The 17,706-nt window shown below is 46.7% G+C and overlaps 1 protein-coding gene across 2 annotated transcripts in view; it reads left to right on the top strand.

Annotated features, from left to right (window-relative positions):
• The window catches only part of NCSTN (nicastrin), a 156,179-nt gene that overhangs the window by 20,874 nt on the left and 117,599 nt on the right, over positions 1-17,706 (top strand). For both annotated transcript variants that reach the window (XM_078669750.1, XM_078669749.1), the window contains exons 3-4: positions 168-291; positions 11,734-11,852. In XM_078669750.1, the coding sequence (XP_078525876.1) occupies positions 168-291; positions 11,734-11,852 (243 nt within the window). The remainder of the gene's footprint in view (positions 1-167; positions 292-11,733; positions 11,853-17,706) is intronic.

The following is a 17,706-nucleotide window of genomic DNA, read 5'->3' as shown; positions in this document are numbered from 1 at the left end:
TTGAGTGGGTATGGTTAGTTCGCCGTAATGTTCATTGAACTGGTTTAACTCTAAAGCCTTCTTCATAAATTTTAAGTATAAGAAGTCCGTTCTCCTGTGCTCAGATTCTGGCTTCAATTCAACCTTCTTTAAAAATGCCTGATTTTTGCCTTTCCCTTTCTTGACAGCCTCAATCAGTGGAGACACAGGTGTGATTCATGTGGTAGAGAAGGTTGAGGACCTGAAGTGGGTGTTGGAGGATGGACCGACTCCACCCTATATGGTTCTTTTGGATGGAGACCTCTTCACAAGGTAATGCAGGGAATACGAGAAAAACATTCCAACCTGATTTTGTGGCATAGAAGGGTAAAGGGTAGTCTGCATTCTGTTACGTGAGGACTAAGAACTGACTTACAAAAGCCAGTGTTTTAGTTGACTAGAACGCTTGCGGCCTGTTTGCGAGTTGAGCAGAACTGTGGGGTATTTACCACTATGTGAAATGCTGACTTAGTTATATTTTTATGTCTATGCCACAAGTCAAAGACGGAAAACAAAGGGGGGGAAGTGCCTTGTCTCTGACAGATAAGCTACTCTGGCACCATACATTTAACCAACTGAAATTAGAGGTAAGGATTAAAGTGCACATTGAAGAACAGTAGCAGCATAAGTAAGAAGCTAGAAAAGAACAAGTCTAGGCAAAAACTAAAATGGACCTTTGTTCTGAGATTTAAAAAAAAGAAGATAACGAAGGGGCCTGGAACAAGAAGTGCCTCTGTTTTTTAGGGAAACTTTAAAGTTAAATATTTGTAACGGTTTAGAGTGGAGAAACCAGGAATAAGGGACAGAGCATCTTTTACACTCTAATTGGAGACCCATTTACCTTGATGTAGTCTTTAATAAAGAGCTGAAACCTGAAGATGGGGCAACTAAACCATTTCATCCCGTCTTCCTCTCTTTTTCTGGGAAGGGAAAAACGATTCAGTAAAGGTTGAGGTATATTACTTGTACGGTTGATTTGAGTCCTTGGTCTTATTTAGAATGTTTGGGTATTTTATTTCGTTCTCACAAGTGGAACAGTCCTGTTCATACTCAGTTATGTGTGTACACTGGCCTTCACTTATTTTGCAAGTATGAAACTTTTTTTTTTTAAATAATTTGTTTATTGGCATTTTCACAGGTTACAATAAACACATGCTTCAATGTGTCAATTGGGTTACATAGTTTGGCATAGTTTGGCACTCGTTTACAATTCGAACCAAACAACGAGAAAAAACAGTCAAAACTGGTCAGCATTTCCATATCCATGCAGTCTAGGTAAACAAAATGGCACCATACAGGTGTAGGAGGATGGATATCTGACTGGTTACCCCAGATTGTTTGCCTAGTGTTTAGCTGGTTTTCGACTTAGTTGCCATGGGATCCTGCTAATCAGGGCCCCAGGCTATCTGCTCTCTCTTTAAATGAACTCCATGTACTATAGGTACATCACCAATTTGGTACTGGACACCTTGTCAGCCCCTATACAGTGCACTATAGGTGCCCAGGGCATAGGTGCATCCAAGGCCTACCAGGGGCTGCAGCATATCTTTTGCCACCCCTGGCTGGTGCTTAAATCGACACAACTGGCTGTTCACACAGCTGGGGCAAGGTGGTGTAACACCCTTGCTTAGATATAGTATACCTATGTCTAAACCTATATCTGGACACATATACACCTATAAGTCACTCCTATGGCAGGCCTTTACAATCCTGGAGGCAGAGTGATTGGTTTTATGTGAGATGGTGCTCTAGCATGAGCTGAGCCTGTCTGCAGTGTTCGGAACCATTTCCTTACTGCTGTTCCAGTGATACTGTCATACCATATACTCTTAAGTGCATTATAATCCTCGCGGTTAATGCTGACTTTGGTTTGGCTTTATCAAAACATGTCGTGTTTGGTGTCATACACTTTGGAATACTACCCCCTCGCCAGTTCTGGCGACGGGGTAGCATTCCACCCTTCTAGAGGGAGAAGACATGTTACTTTACTGAAAACGCGGTTAATCCTAACCAGAGCCCCAGCATCACAAAATGGATGCTGCTGCCACAGACACATGTCTGACATCCTGCTGCTGACCGAAACTTGGCAAAGGACGCCTGGACAAAGGGTTTCCTGTCACAGGGAAGTGTCACACCACCCCAGACAGGAGAAAGTGATTTGTAGCAGGGAGGGTTGAAAGAAACTAGACATTGCCTGGGGCGCACAAGGTGTCCCCGGGCAGATTCCAGTCAAACCGGTTCTGAGGCCATCCTGCCCCAGTCCTGGCGGCAAACTGGACAAAGGAAAAGGGGTGTAACCACCCCCTTCCTGGGTCCCACCCATAGGAGGGACCTAGCAGGTAATCCAGCCCCCAGATTTGGAATATAGGTGGGAGCAGTGCCAATGCACATCGGATTATCCTGACTGAAACTTATGAAACGAAACTGTGGACCCTTCGACATCCTACTCGACGTAGAAGACTGAAGAATCTCCCTTGTGGTCAAGTTCAAGTTAAAATTTGTATCGCGCACTACTCACCCAGAGGGTCTCAAGGCGCTTGAGGGGGGGGGGGTATGTTATTTATCAAATAACCAAGTTTTGAGTTGTTTTCTGAAGGAGAGGTGGTTCTGTGTAATTCGGAGGTGGGTGGGGAGAGAATTCCATGTTTTGGCCGCTAGGTAGGAGAAAGATCTTCCTCCTATGGTGGATCTTTGGATGCGTGGAATCGCGGCGAGGGCTTGATTGGACGATCGTAGTTGGCGGGTGGGGGTGTAGAAGGTCAGGCGCGTGTTGAGGTATTTGGGTCCTAGGTCGTAGAGGGCTTTGTGTGCGTGGGTGAGGAGACGGAACGTAATTCTCTTGTTGACGGGGAGCCAGTGGAGGATTCTTAGGTGACCGGATATGTGATTGTGGCGGGGGATGTCAAGGATGAGTCTGGCGGAGGCGTTCTGAATGCGTTGGAGTTTTTCTGTAATTTGGCTGTGGTTCCGGCGTATAGGGTGTTTCCGTAGTCCAGTCGGCTTGTGACAAGTGCTTGGGTGACCGTCTTTCTTGTTTCGGTGGGGATCCAACGGAAGATCTTTTTGAGCATACGTAGGATGTTAAAGCATGATGATGAGATGGCGTTGACTTGTCTGGTCATCGAGAGGGAGGAATCTAGGATGAAGCCCAGGTTGCGTGCGTGGTCTGTGGGTTTGGGTGCGCTGCCTAGGGCCGGGGGCCACCAGGAGTCGTCCCAGGCAGAGGGGGATGATCCCAGGATGAGGACTTCCGTCTTTTCAGAATTTAGTTTTAAACGGCTGTTCTTCATCCACTCGGCTACGTCTTTCATCCCTTCGTGTAGGCAGGTTTAAGCGGTGTTTGGGTCTTTGGTGAGGGAGAGGATCAGCTGTGTGTCGTCAGCATAGGAGATGATGTTGAGGTTGTGTTGGCGCGCGATGGATGCGAGGGGGCTCATGTAGACGTTGAAGAGAGTGGGGCTGAGCGATGATCCTTGTGGTACGCCGCAGATTACTTCAGTGGCCTCTGATCTGAAAGGGGGGAGGCGGACTCTCTGGGTTATTCCTGTGAGGAACGAGATGATCCAGTCCAATGCTTTTCCTTGTATTTCGATGTTGCTGAGGCGTTTTATGAGGGTGCTATGGCAGACCGTGTCGAATGCTGCGGAGAGGTCCAGTAGGATGAGGGCAGCTGTTTCTCCATTGTCAAGTAGTGTTCGAATGTCGTCTGTGGCTGCGATGAGGGCGGTCTCGGTGCTGTGTTTGGCACGGAAGCCGGACTGTGAGGGGTCAAGGGAGCAGTTAGACTCGAGGAAGGCGGCGAGCTGATTGTTGACACTCAAGGAGTGACCACCCTGTACAAACAGGCACCATCCAGCACCTCGACGTTTGCTTTGTTGCAGTTCCCGCCGGAACTCGAGCGACAGAGATCGACAAGACCCAGCCTGCCTGCCTTCTAACAGCCCAATCCACAGTCCCAGAAGAGCTGAGACCCGTGGAGGCGACCTGAAGCGTGGGGCCGGCCATCTTGGAAAAACCACGAAGCGCTGACCGTGCAGCATCCAAGGCTCCCTCGAAGCTGTGCATTGGAGTTTGAGAAGCTCCAGCCCCGAGCAGCTTTTGCACTGAAGCTCACCCCTCCACACTCAACGAGTGCTGCGTGGGGCCCTTTTGCACTTTCCTGCTCGACGCGTTGGTCCGGTCGCTTGCCCGTTGGCTAGTGGCCCCAGTACCGACGAACCTTTGAATTTGCTCTGCTAGTCTGGTTGCTCCAGACTGGCCCTCGCTCCCCTGAAAAGGAGCACCCGATCTGACCTTCCTGGTCCGGTCAAGAAGCGATCTTCGAATCCTGCGTGGGTTGCCCTTGCCAAGGCTTGGTGACTCCGATCTTGAAGCCGACACCGCCGACAGCGAGAGCCTTCGTGAGACAGCTCGTGATTGACTCCAGGACATCCTCGGTGCCCCAGAGTCCACGTGGCAGTGGAGACAAGCTTCACGACATCAACCTGATTGCGCCCGACATCGCCTGGTTCCTTCCTGGTTCCTGGCTAGTGACCCAGACTCTGTCCCCTCTGCTTTCAGGTACTCTACATCTTCGATCCACCCTTGGATCACACCGTACACTTCTCTTCTGGACGCCTGCAGCATCTTCATCTCCAGGCACCATAGAACTGCGTGACGAAACCCAACACATCTTTGCACCTGTGCACCCGCTTCCTGTGGGTGAGGTAACTCTTAAACGCCGGTGCTCCTGTAGTGGTTTACACCTCTAGTGTCTAAGTCTAAAGTTTTGTCCTTCTAGTCCAGTCGGAAGACTCTTAAAACTGTAACTCGATAACTTTTACGCACCATTGACTTTGCATTGGTGCATGTGTGTGCTTTCTGCACTGCACCCGAATCCCGCGGGCTACTCCGGTCTTAACTGCTGTTAGTCCAGTGTAGTCCCAGCGATTTCCAAGGCCCTAGGCCTTACCACTGATCGATTAGTGATTGTTATACCACTTTATTGATATATGGTTTGAGTGGCCACCGGCCTCATCCATAACTGTGCAACTTCTATATGTTATATTGTGCGTTTGTTTAAACACTTGTGCTTCATTGCTCATAAAGAGTAGTGGGGATTATTCTGAGAATAAATACATATATTTTTATAATATATAACTTGTGTGGTGTCCTTTCATTTGATATTACAGGATTGCATATGGTAAAACAGCTGGCTTCACATGTCCTCTTGAGTTAAGCCTTTAGGCTGCTTAGTCCATGCTACCTCTAGGATAGCTTCGTCTTTAAGGTTGACTTACAACCACCACCATAAGGGATTGTTTGGACTGATACAGGGTGCCCACAGAACTGTGGACATCATATACCAGGCCAACTTCTCACAACAGGTCACAGTATTACACAGCTATAGGGAGGACCACCAACGTAATGAATAATAGTGCTGGATTTCCCAACATATTAGTAATGTTATACCCAACGAAACAACCCATGCACCACAGTTTTTTAAAAACGTCTACAAGCTATCCCCACCTATTCCACAGAGTCCTTACTGGTCCAAGCAAGCCCCACAGAACTGCCTATGTTCTTTGCACTTCGCTGTATATTTTGATAATCAAAGCCAGTGTTTTATCGCTATACACCATATCTGAACAGGGGGTAGCAACCTCCTGGCTGCCATGTCCGGTGTCTATGAGTCTTGAATCTCTCCCCTCTCAGTGGAGTTACTATTTGATGATAGCGTACGCAGCCAGTTTAAGACTGGTTCCCAAATGTCTTTTGGTCTAGATTGTGTTGGCATCAGTTCCCAATACGGTGATAACTGGTTTTGACAGAAACGAATATTCTGTATCCGTACCTTGCCTAAGGGCGTGCGTTTATCCCCCCCCCCCCAATGTATTGCGACTCTACGCTTAGCTAATAATAATAATGCATGTAATTTCCTAGTCTCGGTTGGCGTATCTTGGACGTATCCCAAAATGCCTATTGTAGGTGCAAGCATTATGTACGTTTCTAATATGGCATCTATCTTGCTGAAAATGTCTGTCCAATATCTAAATATGCGGGGGCAGTACCAGGCCATATGTAGAAATGTAGCTGCATCCGCTACGCATCTCCAGCATTTGTCATCAAGCCGGAGCCCCGTTCTATGTAATTTGGTTGGTGTTCTGTAATATCTATGTAAAAACTTTAAATGGATTAGGCGCAGTTTGTAGTATGGGGGTAGTATTTGCAATTGCCTACAGCAGAAGGACCACTGCTCCTCTGTAATTTGTGGACTCATTTCAGAATTCCAGTCCATCATCGCTTTTGGCTTAGTGATCGGTGCATTTGTCTGCATCGTATTGTATAGTCTAGTAATCAGCTTTTTCGCAGATGGAGTCGTTTTTATGTGTTCCAGTATGTGTAGTGTAGGTGGCGGACTAGGAAAAGCGCTGTGTAATGTTCAGCATGCTGCTCTAATCCTGTGATAGGTGAACATTACATTGAATAGCCCAGTCTGACCCTCTAAGTATGAAACTATTAATCTTGAAAGAATTTCAAGGGAATCTATGTTTAATCTGTGTCATTTATGCGCAGCACGGTAAATAATTTCCAATATTCATTAAAAAAAATGTTCATTGCCTTTTTCATGAATGCCAATTCTTATCTATGTGAAAAAGCAACTTGTGTTGAGCATCAATGAAGGAAGGGTTTTGTTTTTAAATTGTTAATTCATCTTTGTAAAAATGGCTCTTCGAATGTTGCAAAGACTAGCAAACCTGCTTGCATGGTGCAAGGGTTAGAGCTTTAAACTTAGTTTTGTAAAGGGTAAACATTTAAATAATCCATTTCAAAACCATAGTATTAAAATAGTGGCATAAACTTGGAGCAGGCACAATCTTCTCTCTCAGACTTAGTTCTAAGAGGCAATCACAGCTCATAAACTATACTTCTGGGAAGCAAATTCTTTAGCTTGAGTACCTGGGGGCAAAACTATCTCAGAAGATTTCCCACCCTGACCATCTCTCACCTGCCGTTCTTTCCCCTCCGCTTGGTGCATAAACCTCCCTGAAATCTTCTCCACCGTGCTGTTCTTTTCTGCATTGTACATGCCAGCCCCTAAGTCTACACCTTCTTTCTTCGTCTGCCTGGACCTGTAGGAAGCTGGATCTCTATATAGTGTACTAAAATTAAATGCACTGTGTGGAGAGTCCAGACAACCCTTATTGACTTACAGGGCTTGCTTCAAAAATCCCAAGTACTTTATTGTGAGCCTAATCAAAGGGGAGTGTTGAGTTTGTTGTGCACACACAGTCAATAAATGGGACATACACTCAATAAAGAAATCCGACACCAATTTATAAAAATAACACAGCTTTTTATATTGTTTTAGACTCCAAAATCTTCATGATCTGGTAAATACTTTTAAAGAAAGTTTTTAGCATTTAAATAGACTATACTGTATTTGCGGTAATGTTAACCTATGGGGAAAAAATACCCTGCATAGGACCATTTGTCAACGACTTACAGGACTGTTCTTAAGGATGTAAGGTAAGTAGGTGCCATTGTCCCAGGCAGCACAGGGTTACCTCTGTCTGCTCTGGGGAGTCCGGGTGCAGAATTGCATTTTGGTGTTGGGCGCCCCATTGAAGTCAATGGGAAACTGTGGCTGTAAAAAGAAGCTGCAAGTGGAGACTCTGGTGGGCCAGTCAGTTCGAACACAAAGGGGGGCACGGGGCTTTTCGGTCTCTGGAGCTGGGATGCACCATTATTTGATCTGGATTCGGGCTGTGGGGCTCGTGTGCAGAGGTCTATGGTCCAGTGGTTTTTGACGGTCAGAGGCTCTCAGTTTCGGTAAGCTGACTAAAAGAGGTCCCAGGCAGAGACTGGGGGACCAGTACTGCAGAGCTCAAAGGTGAGCTCAAGTCTTTGGGTCTCGGGTGCTAGAGACACCGTCTGTTCACTTTGACTCTGAGGTGTCGGGTCACGGTGGTCAGAGGCACTTTCAATCAGCGACAACCTGGAGATAAGGACAAAACAGGACAACTGGGCCATTCTGGATGATGGCTTCTGGGATGCTGATGGCCCTTGTCGGCTGGTTGGTCTTTGGGGATGGTGTCTGTGTCCGGATTGGAACACCAACAAGTCTTGGCTGCTGCAAAGGGTCTGGGACCCTGGGTATTGGTGCTGGAGGGCTCCTCGAGGGTCTAGTGTCTCGTTACAAGATTGGAAGATGAGGCTGACCTCTGGGAGCATGGAACACCTCCTCCTGGGTAACTGCTGCATCAGTGAGGCCAGGGGTGAGTTTGGGTGCCTGCAGGATGCAGGGACGTTTCTCCACTACTGCACTGGAGTAGCTGGCTGTTTTTCAAAGTGCTGGCAGTGCCTCCCAATCTTTTGGAGGCTGAATAGCTGCAGGACGAGCTGTCTTTGTCGCAGTTGTCAGAGACAGCAGGCAGGCTGGCAGGGTTTGGGCCAAGTCAGTTGCTGCACCTCAGTTGTTGCTACTTGCGGCTCTTCAGTGACCGTCTTCTTGTGTCAGTTGATTCTACTTCTCTGGTGCCATGGGACTCCCCTAAATACTAGATTAAGGGAAGTGAAGGGTAGTAACCAGTGGGCTACTCACCCTTGGGGTTTCTACACCTCTTACATGACCACTTTCTGTGAGGAGTGGGCAGAAACCCTGTCCCGGAGGTCCTAATTCCACCAGAATCAAGATGGTGGAATCCTTTTTTTTTTTTTTTTTTGTGTGCTACATCAAGCAGTCCACCTTAGGGTTGTGACTAGCCTGGTATTGTACCACACCTCCCTCCATATCTAATTTCCCACCAGCTCTGGTGCCAAATGGGCCTTCCGGTCGGCGGTGGCATCTCCCACGGGGTCCAGTATCAAAGGCAGCAAGTCCCTGTCCCTGATATGCTAAATCACTAGCCAGCCTGTTGGAGGAGGTGTGAACACCTTCCTCCAGAGCAAGCATTGTTTCTGGGCTTGGAGAGCGTGTGCTCTCACCTGCAAGGGATAAGGGGGTTGGGACAGAAAACTGTCTGTGGTGGCAGGCTGGACTACAACAGCCAGCCGGTACACTGGGGGCTGGTAGGTTTTCTGGGCGCATCTCTAAAATGCCTTCTGGGTGCCTGGTATAATAAATCTTATACTGAAATCCGTACCGAGTTATCAAACCAAACTGTTTGTTACCAAACACCATAGATTTTAGTGAAGCCATTATGTAGCTGGGTAACACGTTTTGACCAGCACCCAGTACATACCTTAATATGGCTTCCCTGTTCGCTTGCAATATCTAGCAATTGAATTAGACATCACAGGGCCATATCTGCTCATGCAGACATATCTTCACTTAGGGCTGTAAGGCCCGCTGTAGGGGTAACTTACATATATCATATGTAGTGACTTTGGCGTGGCACACCGTCCTGTGTGCCATGTCGTGTTTTCTCCATGGTTTGTGCCATGTCTGTCAGGAACTGCCCGGGACTATGTGGGGAACACAGTCAGGGACTTGGGCAAAGACTGGGAACTGGGTAGAAAACTTACACAGGAAGAAGAGTACAGCGCTGCCCAGGATCATACAGGAGTCAGAGGAGAAAAAGGGATCCAAAGGGGAAGCCTGTACAAGTGAACAAGATGGGAAAGACTCAGAAAGGAAGGGCACTCACAAGGCAATTTAGCATTCAGACTAACTACACCCAGGACGGACGTGCAAGACATATCTAATACAACATTAACAAAGGGGGGTGTGAGGTAAAGCACTCAGGAGCTCCACATGGTAAGACTGAAGCTCAGCAATTTTCTTACCCACAATTGCTTTTACAGATACTGACTGCAAATACCCACATGTAGGATATGCATGCAAAGGCAGGGTCTGTGGAGCTTATACCTATGGTGATGTTATAACTGTAACTCAAAGACAATACTCACAGTGAACAAGAAACACCACCTAGGTAGGTCAGCTGTGCCCACGGATCCTGGCGATCAAACAGGAACACGCAAGGCAGTAACAGCAAGGGGGTAGAACTAAACTCAAGCACAATAGACAAGGAGCTAGCAAGGAGGAGTGCTTAACAGGAAAGGAAGGAAATCACAGGGCACATGTGGCAGAAAGCAGGTAACAAACATACAATGTAACAGAAGTAAGACAGCAGAATAGGAAGACAGCAAACGAACTGGAACTAAGGAAATGGGAAGAACGGCAGGGACTGGAAAAGGATATACAGATGGGGAGGCTATAAAGGTATACTAGAATAGTGCAGGTTAAGGAATCAAGAAAATAAAGTAGCATAGAAGGCAGTGCTGGGGCAGGAACAAGAAGTGAGCTAAGGCTCAGGAGTCAAGGCAGCACTGCAGACAGTGCTAGTTCAGGAAACAGGGAAATTACTTTAGCTCAGGAGACAAGGTAGCACTACAGGCAGTGCTAGTTCAAGAAACAGGACATAGCTAAGGCTCAGAAAACAAGGAGTCAAGAGAGCACTGCAAGCAGTGCAATTCCGGAACAAGAACTAGCTGAAGCCCAGGAATAAAGAATAACTATAGCTCAGGAACTCAGGAAACAAGAGCACTGCAGGCAGTGCTAATTCAGGAGAAGGGAAACTGCTGCAGTTCAGGAACAAGGAATGCTAAGGCTCAGAAGTCAAGGTAGCACTGCAGGCAGTGTGAATTCAGGAACAAGGAAAACAGCAGCAGGCCAGGAACAAGGCATAACTAAAGCTCAGGAAACAAGGACAGCAAAAGCTCAGGGAGCACTGGAAACAAGGATTGGTCTCACCGGTAAACAGCTACAATGACCAACCTTTGCCTGAAGGGAGCTGGGGCTTAAAAGAGCTCACAGTAATCATATGCATCCGGTGTGAGCAGGCTAGCAGCAGCCAGCCACAGGTGAGCTGAATTCCTCCACCCATCCCTGGCCTGCAGGGGTGGAGACAAAGCAGTGAGCAGGGAATTCTGGGTAATGGAGTTTCAGGCATGAGTAGGCTGGCTTCAAGAATAAGCAGGCTGGCTATCACAAAACCCAGCATGGATTGGGAATGGATGTCAGTTCCCAATAAGTGTCCAAATGGCTGGAAGTCAGGCTATGCATGCAGGGGAGGGTCCAGAAGCTTATTAGAAGACTGTAAAGTCCCACTATGTGGCCCCCTGGTGGTGGGCACGAGAGCACAGGGAGCGAATTGTGACAATACCATGCAGCCTGTGATGGCAGCATGCATGTATTGTGAATGGGGTTCCCTCAGGGTGGAATACAGCATGCTGTAGCCCTAAGGGACCCTCTGTGGTACCCATGCCCTAGGTACCAAGGGTATCATTTACTAGAGACTTACAGGGGTGCCACAGTGTATGCCAATTGTAGCACAATTGTATCTTTTACTTTGTTTTAGAGCAAGAGCATTGGCACTGGGGCTTGGTTAGCTGGTTCACTTCCAGTCAAACGTCTGTGTTGGTGAGCAAAAAGTGGGGGTGGCCATGACAAAAAGGGGCACTTTCCTACACCCGGTAATGACAACTTAACTGCAAAGAAAATGTACTATTTCTTATGCTTGAGTGAGGCACTTCCGATGTACCACGCATCCTGCCATCAAAAGTAAAAACCAACAAAGTATTACATCTTGTAGCATTGTGCTTATAGTGTGTGATATGTTTTATATTTTTCTGCCTCGTTTTGTATTTGCCCAATGTACAGTTGTGACTATTGAAAGCATTAAGAGTTGTCTCACCGTTTCCTGTGTTTTGTTCTGTTCTGGATTGTGCTAGGGATACGATGTTGAAGTTGAAGGGGATCTCCAGGCTTTCTGGAATGGCTGTGGTAAGGTCTAAAACTAACCCCCCTGGCGGCTTCTCGAAGGACCTCCCATGTCCTAACGATGGATTTGGTAAGAAAAGTAACATTTTTGGTCTCCAACTAATATAAATTGTTTGGATCCTTGGCAATTCTGATTTTGGAATTGAGTCCCATACAAGCAAAGTAGGTTTGATCATAAGGGCACCTCCTACGAGTCTCGCTGTACACACAACGGCCCGGAGCATATCTCCCCTCCTACGCGGCAGTTGTCTCTCCCATCCTATCTCCCCCCCCATTCTCACTCCTCACTTCCCCACCCCCCCCAACCAGACACACAGAGCTCACCACCCCTCGCTCCTCAACATCCCCCCCTCTCTACCCCCCCATACTCAGCCCCCACTACCTTCCTGCCACCCCTATTGTCTTCAGTCTTCACTCATCCCACAACTCACCGGCGTCGCCTCCCAACGACGTCCCCGCCCTTACGTCCCAGCCTACCCCTTCCTCACCCACACCCCTCGCCCACATTCTCTCATCCATCGAATACCACCCCACTCCCTATTACCGCAGAACACTCCACTGACACTTGCACACCTCACCCCCCTGTCCCCAGCTCGCATTCCAGCTCCCTATTCAACAACCCGCCTACGGCCCTCATCTCCAACGCTAGCCCCAACTCACAGCTCGACCTGATTTTAACAACGCTCCTACAAGTCAAAGACGAACTCCACACCATCAAAGAACTTCTCCACACACACCCCAGACAACACCGACCTACAACCAACACCTCCGTATCCAACAAAGGCCACACCCTCCGCACATGCCCTCGCATTCATCACGCTCCAGGGGTGAGATGGGTGGGCTCACACTCTCCGCGTTGGCCCACTATCCCCGACCGCAACAACCTAACTCGTGCTCATAACTCCCTGTCGGTTCATGACTTAGACACCCTCCTCCGCTCATTTGGCCCTGGCCCGGTAAAACACACATCGCCCTCACAACTCCCCATACCCACAATTCTCTCAAATCCCATTAGGCACCCAACTCTAAGCAGCAGATGCTCCATCCCCAACAATCTCAGAAAAATACCCCTCGCGCTAGAACACTCGACCACCCCTCTCACCCCCAGACTCAAATGCATCCTACTCAACTGCAGATCGGCCCAGAGGCACTCCTCCAACATTGCAGATCTCGTCACATCAATGAATCTTGACCTAACCATTTTGACTGAAACATGGTTAACTGAAGCCTCTACACCTATCATGGACATATTAGTCCCCCCCCCAATTACCACATCATTAGACTCGACAGGACCGGCAAGACGGGCGGGGGAATCGCATGCATTTTCAGGAGCAACCTCTCCGTTGCTAAAATCACTTCCCCCTCCCTCACGTCTTGCGAACTCATCTGTTTTGATATCTCCAGCGAGGGCAAACCAGTATGTGCTCTACATCTCATCCATCACCCGCCTGGGGACAACCTCATCTTCACCCAACAACTCATGAACACGATCTCATCCAACGCTGGTCGGCAGATCCCGCAAATCTACCTGGGTGACTTCAATCTCCACTGGAACGATCAGAAAGACGCAGTGGTGAATAGTCTCAAAACTTTCCTTGACGCGTTTAACCTCACCCAAATATGCAACAGCCCAACACACGACAAAGGCTCCATACTTGATCTCATCATCGCCAACGAAGACTCCACCCAATTAGGGGCAATCCAACCTTGTGATTGGTCAGACCACCACATTATCACCTTCTTCATCAATGAAAAGGTTAAACCTATCTCGGCTCAACCCACCAAATCTAAGATCTGGAAAAGGGACATGAAGAACCTTAACCCCAACTCCCTGCCTCCCCACCTCACCAATCGCCTCCTTCCCCCTCCTGGCACCTCTGATGTTCAATCACTGACTGACCACTACCTCGACTCTATGAATTCAATAATCAATGAAGCCGCCCCACTGCAACTAAAGAGAGTCTCCACCAAGATCTCGAACCCTTGGTATGATGGCAGACTCAATGAAGACAGGCGTGCTATGCGAATGGCAGAACGCACATGGAGATCTGTCCCCTCATCACGGCATCGCAAAATACTTAAGAGCAAGAGAAATGCCTACTTTAGGAAAATAAAGCGCGCAAAATCTGATTTCTTCAGCCTTCAGCTGGACCAAGCAAAAAACAGACCAAGAAAGCTGTTCGAACTAGTCAAAACTCAAACCAAGACGCAACCCCTACTATCAAACGACACAACAAACAACATCCCACACTGTGAAGACTTTTCTGCTTTCTTTAAGCTAAAGACCGACAACATAAGGAGTGACCTCCTTAATGATGTAAGTCGATACCCGAGCATCACCAAAAGGCCCGACACCCAACCTAAAAATAACGCTTCCTGGTCGTCTTTCGACACCTACTCTGAAGAAGCAATACACAAACTGCTCGGCACCTTGAAGCCTTCTAATCACCTCACAGACCCACTACCTGCCAATGCTGTTAGAGACTTCATCCCCGTTCTTCTCCCACTCTGGACTAAAATCATTAACAGCTCCCTTCAGCAAGGTCTCATTCCAGACTCCCTCAAAGTGGGGCAAGTCACGCCCATACTCAAGAAACCTACAGCTGACCCGGCTGACTTAAACAACTACCGCCCTATCACCAATATCCCCACTCTGGCCAAGCTGTTGGAAAAATGTGTGCAACTCCAACTAACAAAACACATTGACCAGTTCGAACTCCTCGACCCTCATCAATCAGGCTTCCGAGCGAAACACAGCATGGAAACGGCCATGACACACATAATTGATGACGCCCTCCAAATCCTGGATCGCAACGACTCCTGCCTCCTCATTCTCCTGGACCTCTCCTCAGCATTCGACACGGTCAAACATGAGAACCTATTAGAGCTCCTAAATACCAGAATGGGTTTATCCGGGACTGTGCTCAAATGGTTCACTTCCTTCCTACACAACCGATCCCAGAAGTTCAAGATCAACAACGTGCTGTCCTCTCCAGTGCCAGTAGATTTAGGCGTCCCACAAGGATCTTCCCTCTCACCCACTCTGTTCAACCTCATCATGGAACCACTCGCTACCCTGCTCCAAGCATCCAATGTACACTTCCATATGTATGCCGATGACACTCAACTTTACCTAAAGGTACAATCCCCGGAAGATATCAAACTTCTGAACTGCACACTTAGGAACACCCAATCTTGGTTGGCCGACAATCACCTCAAACTAAATGCGTTGAAAACTGAGTTCCTCCTGATATCACCCCTGCGAAAATTACCACCACCCAAATATGGCTCAATCACCTAACAGCACTCAATGTCCGACCCACCATCGTGGACTCGGCAAAATCCTTAGGTATCACACTTGACGCAAATCTCAATATGCAACAGCACATTAGCAAAGCAACGAAAAGAGCTAACTTCCAAATCAACACTCTGAGGAAACTCAAACCCTTCCTCCCAGCCAAAGACTTCCTAACTATTGTACAAGCCCTAGTCATCCCCCGCATAGACTATGGAATTGTGGCCCTCAGTGGTCTCCCTCAAGCAACAACAGCACCCCTAAGAGCCTCCTTAAATGCTGCCGCGAGACTCATTTCGGGCTCAAGGAAACACTCTCATATAACCCCTGACTTGAAATCCCTGAAATGGCTTCCCTTCGAAGCCAGAATACAACTGAAAATTGCTGTTATGACACACTCAGCCATACACCACAAGGCTCCCAACTACCTCACTCAAAAGTTGACTATATCAGGAGGCTCGAGATCCAATAGAAGTACAAAAAGTCTGCTCCTGAAACCTCGCAGATTCCGTAAGGAAAAAACTTACAAACGCTCCTTCTCAGGAATGGCACCCAGGATCTGGAATGCACTCCCTCCTGAAATGAGGATTATCTCCTCCACTGCACTCTTCAAGAAAGAAGTGAAAGCCATCCTTATGGCCAAGTTCACCTGATCCTTACTGTTGCTGCTCAGAGACTTTGCACCGATTTTGTAACGTTGGATACTTAATGATCCAATAACTTTTTATTCATGACCTCCTGACCTCTTTTGCAGTTGGATCAAAGACTCTGCACCGTCCTATAGTATTGTCTTTTGAGTGTTTACTGGTATCTACTGATCTCTATGGTAGCTGGATCAGAGTCTCTGCACCGCCTTATTCTAATGTCTATTTGAATGTTTATTGTTATCTCTTGATCTGTATTGTAGCTAGCTCAGACTCAGCACCGTATTATATTATTGTCTATTTGAGTGTACTCTGATATTTCATGATCTCTATTGTAGTTAGATCAAAGACTCTGCACCGCCTTATTTTACTGTCTATCTGAGTGTTTACCTGTATCTTATTAGCACATGACTGTTATCCTATTATGCTACCGTTTCACTATACTGTACCCAATTATTATGTCTACTCACCCTCCTTTTGCCCACTCCCCCTCCTGTGAAGCGCTCTGATATCTGTTAAGATCTTGTTCGCGCTATATAAAACTTTGAATAAATAAATAAGTGCTAATCAGCTATTCTACATGTAGACATTTAGTCCTCCAAATAAATGTAGCATGCTTTTTTTGATTGTCAATACTTGTATGATCCTTCTCAACTCTGTCCTCCATACATGTCAGGTGGAGTAAAATTGCTGTATGGAATTCCGATATGCCTGATCACGAATTAGCCGGTAATTCTGGATGTTAAAATCTCTTGAGGCATGCGCACCTTAACTCTGTATCTACACAGTTATTACCAATTCTGAGGTGACTAAATCGTAATAGGTGGAATAATAGTAGTTCTGGTCGCTGGGAATCTCTCCATGGAATTCTGATAAACTTGTCATTTAGTGCTATTAGCTGATTTTGGTTGGCTGATGGTGTTTTTTTTATTTTTAAAACCGCATATTGCATAAAGTCACACTACCAAGTTTGTCGTTTTTAGTTTTTTTTTTTTACTGTGGATTCACTAGCATTTGTTTCTTTGCAGTCGCCAATTGTATACTTGCCAAAGTGTTCTAGTACATCATAAAGTCCTATATTGTTTATTTTATTTGTGAGGTTATTAACTGTTTCTATATCTTCAGGACCCATTAGGCACATCTTTATTTCTTTTCAAACACAAGTGGGCACCTGGAGAAAATGGTAATGCAAATAAAGAGAGAGCCTGTGAGAGCAAAGACTGCAGATCAGATTGAAAGTTAATGTGTGCAAAGCTGTTAGAGAAGAGACTGATGAAGAAAAAGAACAGAAAGTACACAGTCTTCACAGAATGATGTGTTTACACCACGTGTTATCGATGATGTGGTGTGCACTTTATAGGGATCTAATGTTGAGTTAGGTACAGTTTCCGAATATCATTCACTGTATCGCCCAACGTGAATAGTGCTCCAAAATTTTGTGGAAAAAAATATATTATATATTTTCACAGTAAAACCAATGGATACAGGGTCGTTCTAGTTAGGCTGACGTTTTACCCATACAAAACCATAGAAATTTAGCAGTTTTAGTTATACTTATGTTAAGAAACTATGACTCGTTGCCTTGAGTTACTTAATGGCACAAGTTATAGTTTTTGCAAATGTGGCTTAATCTTCAGATTATTAGTTTGTACGGCGGAAAAAAATTCAATTAGGCTCATGAGCAATCCCTCAGGGACCCTTGTATCTGTCCTCAGGGGTCAGGAGACCTGTATCCTGACCCCTTATATCTGTATCGCACTGTATTTTCCCCGCACCTGATTGATGCGATAAACAAAATGGCGGTCTCCTTTCTCCTCCGCATCCTCTGCAGGTGGGTCTGCTGAGGATCCACGCTCTTAGATTTCTATATTTTTTGTCCTTTAATATTTCTGAAAACTACTGAAAAGATTTACACCAAATCACAAAAAGCGTGCGTTCTGGACCAAGATAGCTTTCTGCAAAATTTGGTGTGATTACGTCCTCCA

The sequence above is a fragment of the Lissotriton helveticus genome, chromosome 12 (genome assembly GCF_964261635.1).
Source record: "Lissotriton helveticus chromosome 12, aLisHel1.1, whole genome shotgun sequence".
Classification (NCBI taxonomy): Eukaryota; Metazoa; Chordata; class Amphibia; order Caudata; family Salamandridae; genus Lissotriton; species Lissotriton helveticus.
Note: the sequence above shows the minus strand (reverse complement) of the source record. Positions and strands in the feature narration are given on the sequence as shown.